General features: G+C 41.4%; 1 protein-coding gene across 1 annotated transcript; it reads left to right on the top strand.

The window, feature by feature from the left end:
* Nucleotides 1-6,174: 6,174 nt before the first annotated feature.
* Nucleotides 6,175-9,766, top strand: SNAI2 (snail family transcriptional repressor 2). Its single transcript, XM_018076381.3, has 3 exons — nucleotides 6,175-6,435; nucleotides 6,994-7,539; nucleotides 8,488-9,766. Exons 1-3 carry the CDS (start codon nucleotides 6,357-6,359, stop codon nucleotides 8,667-8,669), a joined length of 807 nt encoding a protein of 268 aa, XP_017931870.1. The 5' UTR covers nucleotides 6,175-6,356; the 3' UTR covers nucleotides 8,670-9,766.
* Nucleotides 9,767-10,194: the final 428 nt, after the last annotated feature.

A 10,194-nucleotide genomic window follows, 5' to 3' on the forward strand; every position in this document is an offset into this window, starting at 1 on the left:
ACAGACCTTGAGAAAGACCCACTTCTTGAAGTCAATCTGTGAAGTTATAAGAAAAGTCAAGTACAGTATTTACCTGGGATCCGGTGTACATGTAATACATAAAATTAAATGAGGGAATGAAGAATAGGCAATACAGGTGGTGAACCAGCCTTGTGGCACTACTGTCATTTTGAGCACCAAGGATTAGGGAAGGTCCTTAGGCCTCAGGATGAAACAGGGGAATGACACTGAAGAAAATCCAGCAGCTCTCACCTTCTCTGGACACAGCAAAATGACGACTTTACACTGAAACAGAAATATTAACTGTGTTGCACAGGACAGCCTCAAGAATCACAACATGTGCCTAAGAGCATTGTCCAAACCCTTCTTGAACTCTGGCAGGTTTGGGGCTGTGACCACTTCCCTGAGGAGCCTGTTGAAGTGCCAAACTACCCACCAGGTGAAGAACTTTTTCATAATATCTAACCTAAACCTCCTGTAACACAGTTTTATACCATTCTCTTTGGGCCTGTCGCTAGCCCCTAGAGAGAAGAGATAAAATCCTGCCCCTCTGCTTCCCCACATGAGGAAGTTATAGACTGTAATGTGGTTTGTACAATATCAGGCAAATAAGTATATAGGGCAGACCTTAGCCTTTCAGTGCCTAAAGAGAGCCCATAGGAAAGACAGGGAGTTTTTACTGGGACGTGTAGTGATAAGACAAGGGAGAAGATGGCCTCAAACTGAAAGAGGGTAGGTTTAGATTAGGTGTTAGGAAGAAATTCTTAGTATGAACCAGAAGTTGTGGATGGTCCTTCCCTGGAAGTGCTCAAGATCAGGCTGGATAGGGTTCTGAGCAACTTGATCTAGTGAAAGGTGTCCCTCCTATGGCAGGGGGGTTGGAACTAGATGATCTTTAAGGTCCCTTCCAACACAAACCATTCTTTGATCTCAATTGGGCATGTACACACACACACACACACACACACACGTAGATACGCATTTCCCAGAAGAGGAAATCTCCTATGATGCTTTCACGTCTCACTGCTCTAGGCAACGAAAAGTAATGATGAAAAATGTGCACAAGCGATAGGTCTTAGCCCTGTTACAAAATTCAGAAAGCGATTTAGCCCTTTCGTTGCCAGTGCTGGCCCCTCCGTCTTTCTCTTCCCCAGAGCCCCCCGCAATCAGCAGGGCGGCGGTGGTCCACCCCGATGCCGGCAGCATCCCCATTTCCCGGGCTGGCCACACGGTGGGGTGGCCGGCCCGGTGCTGGCTCCGCGGAGCATCCCACTCTCGGCGGCAGCTGTGCCCAGCAGGTGGCTCTTTCCAACCGCATAACGCTGTGTGAGCCCTCGCTTCAGTCCCTGGATCCCAAGGTCAGCATTTTCAAATCTTTTCTTCCTCGTATAAATAATGCAGTGGTATACTGGAAGATCAGCATTGCTTTCCAGAGTGCAATAGCTTGAGCTGGGATGTAACACACTTTTGTTTAACGAATACTTGTCACAGCACTACACACATAAACAGAGTTGTATTTATTGGACTAGAATTGCATCTCAGTTCTGCTTGAGTAAATCTGAAATAGCTCAGCTGGAGCCAGTGGAGATGTTACAAATGGGAATGACAGGGGAATTTGGCCCATTGTTGAAATATCTTAATGTAGAAACAACGTAGGAAAATTGAACTGTGACCAGGTTCTTTTATTATTGGCTAATTTGACTCTAAATTGACCTCTCTTAAGTCAGTGAAGCTAGACAGGTGTGAAAGAGAGAGCACACAGAAGCCAGGACTATTTGAACTGCTTGATCCAAAAGGAACCATTTTGCATCTATTAACAAATGCAACTTTATTTGTAAGAAAAATTATTTTCATATAGATATATATAAAATAGAGATGGGCTTAGATCTCTAAGAGACCCACTTCAAAGAGCCTTGACTTATTGGAAAGTTCAGACTGAACCAGACTTTTCCTGTTCAAAGACCGTCTCTTAAAGAGGCACAAACTCTGCAAAATTACTGATTTTAGAAGAAAATGTTTCTATTAGTGCAAAACATTCAAAATGCAGAGATTTCTTGCTTGACTGGGAAAAACTTTCCAAACTGTATACGTTCATCATGACCCATTGAACTTAGAGCCTGCAAGTCTGGAGCTTGACATGATTTCGTAGTAGTCCTTCTTTAAATTTGCTGCCATTTATGCTGATAATTCAGGTGAGCATTTGGAAGGATGAGCAAAACACGAAAGAAAAGGTATTCTAAAAGTGTGTTTCAAAATTAATTAAGGCATATATACTGGGGCAATAGAAATTAATACCATTGCCTAATTGTTTCCTTCTACTCTTTTAATTTTGGGCTTATTTCTCTCTGACATCCAATCTAATCACATTTGAGGTACTCCTCAGCTTCTAGCGCTACTGAAAGCTACACTACGTATATACTTTCCAGGATATATCAGTGGCACTAAGAGGGAAATATGAAAGCATAATGGTAACGTTGAAGCTGAGTTGATATGTTCTACATTCAACTGGCTACTGAAAACTCACCTTTTTTTTTTCTCATATTAACCATTTCACACTTTCTTTTGAAATGTAGGAGCCTTATGAATTGCAAGAGCTACACTGTAGGTGAGAGTTACTTGTGCTTTTACCTCTTCCAGGATACAGTCGTCACCTTCATCAATAAACCTCCAGTGCTATTTTTGGTATGGTCCGCTGGGCTCAGTGCCTCCTGGGGGTTCTTCCAAACCTCACTGTGCTGCCTTCTGTGGACTCCATAGCAGTCAAAATGAGATTAAGTGTGCTGCCTGAGAAATATGGGAACAGTGATCCAACACAACTCATTTACTGTTCTGAAACTATTTTTCTTGATTCTGCTGTGGTTTATCCAGATATTTAACATTTTCTGATCCACTCGCTTGCTTGCTTATTGATGCTTGGTAAGGACATAAATGTTGTCATGAGAAGAACTAAGCTGCTGATTGCTTAGCTTGGGTTCTTCTTCCCTCTTTGATAATAAACATAGTTCTGGCACCTTGCCATTTCCAGAAGGCCAAGTAATGAAGTTGCTGCCCTTCTCAAAAAACCTGACAAGGAAAGGGATCTGGTAGAGCTGTCAGAAATGGGAAGATTAAAGTGAGGCTCACAACTTGTTATCTATGCACATGAACAAGTGGTCTGATGTTAAAAAAAAATAAAAAAATAAAAAAAAAAAGTCATTTCTGTTGCATGGTTGAAACTCTGGTCCTAATCATTTAGTTGCTGCAAAGCACATGCAAAGGTTTCAGGCAGCAGAATTGCTTCTATCATTTCCTACACACTTTGCAGAGTGGCAATTAGCAGCGCAATGGCATTAACAAGACAGCTTTACACAAGCTCACAAGCTTTCGAAGTAAAATCAAAAAGAATCCCTGCAAGACCAACTACTTGTAAAATGTGAGAGGGAAGCTCTAGACCTGATTTTTTGGAGGTAGGTGCAAGGCTTTTATTGCAGGCAGCATGACTATCAGAGCCACCTGCCACCTTCTACACCTCTCTGACTGCTTCAAGGAGGGGAAACCTCCTGACTTCTGCGTTCGACCTTTGTATTGCTTTCCCTGAATGGGGATTGATGCCACACATCTCCAAGTGCCCTCTCATCCACATTTGCTGTAAACACCCAGAACACCTGTTTACTCTGACTCACCCACTCCTCACGCAGACTCTCCCTTTTTTTGACAGCAGACCTCACTCAGGTAGTATGTGCTGCTAATATCCTTTCAGGACCATGTAATAACATGCCTTCTATCCAATTCCTAACATCCTTCAATCAGCTCAGCCAGTGGGCTAACTGCTTACACTCCTGTAATTTATATAAGTGCAATTAATTTAAACTGCATCACTCCAGTGTAATGCTGGTGAAAATACCCTGAGAGGGAGTACCTCACTGGTGAATCAGACCCTTTACTTTTAAAAAACATACAAAAGAACAGATCTTGAGCCAGTGAAAATCTGCATGGCTCCATTCATTTCAACACACAAACCAGCTCAAGGTCTGAATCACAGCTCATGTAACAGACTATTTAGATACAGACTAATGCCTCACATCCTGAAATGCAATGCTGTCCCAGAGTTGGCAGAGGACAGGGACTTCTCAGATGGAACAGAGCTGAGAGGGAAGCAGGACCACAAATGCAACCTTCTAAAAATGCTTTGTGGATTTCTTCATTTCTGTGGAGTTAAGGAAAATAACAGCTTGTGTCTCTGCAAGGACTGCTTTCCCTTCTGAGAAAAGCCACCTCTGTTCCTTTTGCCCCAGCTGCAAAGGAGATACCTGGGAAGTCCCTTTCCTTGCCACTCTCCCTTTCTTCCCATAGCCTGGGTACATTCCTCACCATTTAGAAATCCATATGACACCTTTCATTAACAGACACCAGAGCTAGATGCTGAACAGATTATTTTTTTAATCAGTTCTTGCAAATGGCTAACTTTCTCTGCACTTGTTTTGGCATTCCTCAAGATTAAGAAGTCATGCAGCTTGACAAAGCACTTTGTTCTTGCATGTCTTAAAAGACCCACGGGGCTTTTTTTTCCTTCACATCTATTCCAACACCTGCTGCAAAAATGGGCGGGGGTGGTCTCTGTAAAACACCCCTCCTTGCCTCCTCCCAAGAGAAGAGAGCCCTAGTGTCACACCAGCACGGCATACCAGTATGTGCCCAGGCAGGTGTAGTTAATACACAAGGAGGGGGGAAGGGGTGGGGAAGGCAGACCAAGAGTCAATCAGAGTGTAATTTGTGTTAGAAATTTACCAGCATTCAGCTGTCCATATTTCCAAAATGCAAATATTTTAAAATTAAAAAACCTATCTGTGACTAAATATCTCCTCTAAATCAATCTAGATAACCAGAAAACTCTGTGGCACATTTAAGAGGCTTTCATCTTAAATGAAATACACAACACAGATTACACCTTCATAGGAAATCAAGAGGTCCTAAATATACTAATGGAGAAGGACATTTAAGAGACATTAAATTACCCAGTCTATAATTTTAGGGGGGTTGCTTATCTGTGCATCTTTTAACTGCTTTGGATAATTAGGAAAATTTCCTTGTATGTCCTAAGAGGATAGGCAAAAGAGTGACATAACTACTCCCAAGGAAGGAAAGGTCGAGGTTTTGCATTCTACAGATTTTTAAAGAAAAAGAGAAAGTATTCTTCATATGAACAGTCTGAAGCAGTATGCATATTGTATAAAACCTATCACCCTGCTCTGAAATGTAATCCTTTACAGGGCTTCTCCCTCTGCTTGGTCCCTTACAGTATCTGTCTGGTCCTCCTGCCTGGAAGGGTGCAGGTTAGGGAGGATGGCTGATCATCTCCAGCCTTTCCTAAGTGCAGCCATCAAAGGAAGCTCCCAAATGGAGCAGGCACCCAGTCAGTTCAAAGGCTTCCATTAGCTCTGCCAGCCAACTTGTTATCTTGTAATGTGTTGTATGTGTGTGTGTATGTCCCTGTTCTGCCCCTAATGATTAGTTTGTTCCATCGTAATTTTTGTATCAAACATCTGGAAACCAGACTTGTTTTTTAAAAAAAAAAAAAAAGAAAAAAATAAGAAGAATAAAAAGGAAAAAAGAAAGGAAAGACAGAGAAAGAAAGAAAGAAAGAGAGAAAAAGAAAAAAAGAGAAAAAAAGAAAGGCTGGGGAAAGGGGGGGAGAAAGAAAAAGAAAAGAAAAAAGAAAAGAAAAAGAAAAGAAAAAAGGGGGTAGAAAAAAAGAAAGGGGGGGGGGAGAAAAATAAGGGGGGAGAGTTTTAGTGCCTGTGACTTATCCAGGTCTCCATCAGACAGAAAAAAAAAAAAGAATTCAGCTGAATCAGTAAACTGACCTTTATTTTCAAGCACTTTAACCAACACATTTTTCTAGTCTGCAGTTCTACAGAGCCACATGCCTCCGCTTCGGAGCAGGGTAACGCGCTCTGCTAGAGCTCGCTCCCTCGTTCACAGCTGTCTCCAGCGGGAGGAGCTGAAACCTGAACCAAACCCTCCGAGTGAGATTGGATCCTTCAGCCAGCAGCCCCAGAGCCCTCCCAGAAAAACAGCCTCTTTGGAAAAGTGCTTGAGAACATCCCGAAGCGATTGGAGGAGCGGAAAACCCTTCCCCCCTGCACCTGACTCGTGAGTATTTACAGCACTTTTCAAGGCGCCTCGGCACTGCCACTGCACAACCGGGAGTGGATGGGCTGCGTGGGGCCGGCAGCGCCGTAGGGACCAGGACCGGGACCAGGACCAATGCGCCCGCAGTGATATAGCGTGTGCCTGTGTGCTGGGCGCCATCCGGGACCGCTACTCCCACCCGCACGGAAAGAGAGTCTGGAAGAAGCAGAAACCCCACGTCCAAAATGCCACGCTCCTTCCTGGTCAAGAAACATTTCAATTCATCCAAGAAGCCGAATTACAGCGAGCTGGACACACACACAGGTAACAAAACGAAATCTAGTTCCACCGCATCTCTTCTGAGGCTGCGGTCGTTGCGTGGCAGTTCTGAGGAGGGGTGGGATTGCTTTGCAGCCTGCAGGGGACGGGTTAGTTCACTGCTTGCTCTATTTTCTCCTGCTTACAAGGAGAAATATCTGTGAGAAATATGTCAGTGCTGACCAGAATGAATCATGAAAGTTTGCCCATCCAGTTGAACTCAAGTTACTTAAAGAGGATTTGGAGTTTTCCTGTTCTATATCTGCTGGTGGTGGAATTGAAATTTTACACAAATCCTTCAGGAAGTTTCACTGCTTCATTGTGTCAGGCTGCATGGATTTAGAAGCAGCATGCTGCCTTGGAGAGACTCTCCAACTGCAATTTGCCTCTTCAAGGGCACTGTCTCTACCCATCAGAATATGGGTATGAAAGAGTATTTTCTTAATTGTTATATTCAGATTATCCTGTTTAATTTATCCAGTTTTTAATCCCCTGAATGTTAATTTTGCTGCCTTTTGAAGTACTTTTTAGTTCTCTTACCTTAAAATGTTCTTATTTCTCCAGTGATTATATCCCCCTACCTGTACGAAAGCTATCCAGTCCCTATCATACCACAGCCAGAGATCCTGAGCTCAGTAGCTTACAATCCCATTACCGTGTGGACTACAACTGGGCTGCTACCGTCTCCATTACCCAATGACCTGTCTCCACTTTCTGGATACCCCTCATCTTTGGGAAGAGTCAGCCCACCTCCACCTTCTGACACCTCCTCCAAAGATCACAGCGGTTCAGAAAGTCCCATTAGCGATGAAGAAGAGAGAATCCAGTCAAAGCTTTCAGACCCTCATGCAATTGAAGCTGAAAAGTTTCAGTGCAGTTTATGCAACAAGACCTATTCAACTTTCTCTGGGTTGGCCAAACATAAGCAACTGCACTGTGATGCCCAGTCTAGGAAATCGTTCAGCTGCAAGTACTGTGACAAGGAGTATGTCAGCCTGGGAGCGCTTAAGATGCACATCAGGACCCACACACTACCTTGTGTCTGCAAGATCTGTGGGAAGGCTTTCTCTAGACCCTGGCTACTTCAAGGACACATTAGAACTCACACTGGTAAGAACAAGCATTACATTTGTAGTTTCTTGTCGCTATAACATCAGGATGCCTTTTCCTGTTTTTCTCCACAGGTGGTAAAACCAGCAGTGTTTCTTAATCAACCTTGAAATGCATCCACTGAATTTCAACTAATTCATTAAAAGGCTAACTTCTCCCTCTTGGAGGAAGGGTGGGAGGGGAGTGTAGCATGGTCTCATAACTGAGGCCCAGATACTGGCATAAATCAGCATTGCTGTCCTGACAATTTTAGGATGGTTTAGCCCATTTCCACTAGCTGAAGGTTTTGCTTTAAGAATTTTATGTTAACTTTCAGGCTTTGGAAATTACTAACTTTAAGAAGGTTCCAGCTGACTCTGAAATCAGGCAGCAAAAAACAGAATGGCAATGCATGAGGGGCTGCTTTCCGACTCCTTAAGCAGCTGGCAAGTTTTGCATGCACTGTCTTAAGTCCTTAAGAATTAGAAACACATCATCAGCCAAGTGGTTGATTTTTTTCTATTGAGGCAAAAACTGGGTTTTGAATGTAACACTGGGTACAATGTAATGTCTGTACAGCTGTTTGCTGCTTTTCAGTCAAAGGCCTTGTTCCCTAGTAATCCATACAGCACTAAGCAGAAAAAGTTCTATGAAAATATTTGAAAATGTTGGGAGGAACCCAGTCTAAAAGTACTGCACCTGTAGATGCAGAAGGTGTCAGCAGCTTGTCTTCAGAGGCTGCACTTAGCAGCATATTCTGAGTAGACTAGAGTTCTGCAAGTACAGCCAGCAGTACAGAAAGCTGCTGTATCTGTGGCCTGATTAACCTTTTATTACACATTTTTTTATTATAACAAGTCAATTTTGTTTCTCATTTGTTTCTTAGGATAAAAGCAGGTTTTACCTGTCCTAAACATGTGTTTTTCTAAAAAAGATTTATCCTATTTTCTCTTGATGTTCCCTTTGCAGGAGAGAAGCCGTTTTCCTGTCCTCACTGCAACAGGGCTTTTGCAGACAGATCCAATCTGAGGGCTCATCTGCAGACCCACTCGGATGTGAAGAAATACCAGTGTAAAAATTGCTCCAAAACTTTCTCCAGAATGTCTCTTCTGCACAAACATGAGGAGTCTGGCTGCTGTGTAGCACACTGAGTCATGCAGTCAATGTTTACCTGGACTCGATGCATTTCTCCACTCCTGTTCCAAATGATAAGTAGAAATCCAAAGGCATTTTCTCATCTACTCTTCAGCCAAAAAAAAAACCAAAAAAACCAAACAACGAAAAAAACCCAACAAACCAAAACACCACCAAACAAGCAAACAAATAAACTAGTGGAAGAACTTAGAATGTCAGTAGAAATGAGCTTTAAGTAGTTTCTGTTCAGCCATACATTTACATTCTTAAGTGTGAATTCTGAAATATGGGGAAATATGCCATGCATGACATTTCAAGTAATCTAAAGGAAGAAGCATTATCAGCTTTCTTATAGATGAAGCCAAATGTACTTTGTCTTTTCTTGCTTAGAAAAGGCTGTAAAATTATCAATACATTCCTGCCAAGTCATTTCAACCAAAGACACAGTATTTTAAATAAAAATTTTAATAAAAATACTACCCAAGTGAATTTTGCTAGACACCATTTTTCTCAGGTGCCTTAAAAAGTATTCCAAGTTTACCTTAGTAAATGTTTAATATTATTCATTGCTGTGTTTTTATTTTATTTTATTAGAAGCCAAGGCCTTCATTAATGATCTAAAATGCTTTAAAACTGCATAATTAAGAGAGAGAAAAAAAGTATAAGAGAATGTACGAAAAAATTGAAAACCACAATTTAACCGCATGTGCCTTTAAAAGAAAAAAAAGGACAAGAAAAGGTAATACTGTAGCTTCAAACATTCCTGGTGCATGCTTGATCATCTTTTGATATGGAATAGTTCCTCTAAACTTCATTTTTTTAAAAAAACGGGAATAAGTGCAAGAGAGGGGATCCATGGGAGCTTTACAATTATTTTTTTAAATGCACAAAGGAAATGCAATATTTTCAGCATTACCCCTCCAAGTGCCTTTTTTTATTGATGATTTTGTAAAGTATGTGGACATAATGTAAATATTTTTATTTTTATATGATTGAATGTGTTATGAATGAAAGCAAATTGTTGCCTATAGCAGCATCTATAGATAACTTGAAGAAAGTGTGAAGTGAAATTTATGTTGTTTTCTAGCCACTTTTTTACAATAAACATTTTTAAGTAAGATGTCTGTTGTTTGTTCTAATTAAAGAAAACATCTGTCTGTTTTCAAACATAGAAAAATGTGAATGTCTCTACATGACCAAATGAAGACAAAAGTGAATTTCAGATGCAAATATTTAATGCACAAGTTCTGAACATTAGAAAGGAATATATCCATTGCACTGTAGAAGATTTAAAACCCCACAGTGCATTTTCCTAGAGTTGCAGCTCTAAAGCACTTGTTTTCCTGCTTCTTACAAGAGTATGACAACATTGTGAAATATGATTTATCAAAAACATTTAAGAGCAACTTCTTTCTTTCATTTTAAGCAATGAAAGGAGAGTAGTAGTAGAGCAGCATTATTATAACACTCTCCCTGAAACTCTGATATGGGAATTCTGGGTCTGACCCAAAGTTTATTAAAGTCAGTGGAGCCTTATAGGAG

This window comes from Manacus vitellinus, unplaced genomic scaffold (genome assembly GCF_001715985.3).
Source record: "Manacus vitellinus isolate BGI_N305 unplaced genomic scaffold, ASM171598v3 scaffold_1_pilon, whole genome shotgun sequence".
Taxonomy (NCBI): domain Eukaryota; kingdom Metazoa; phylum Chordata; class Aves; order Passeriformes; family Pipridae; genus Manacus; species Manacus vitellinus.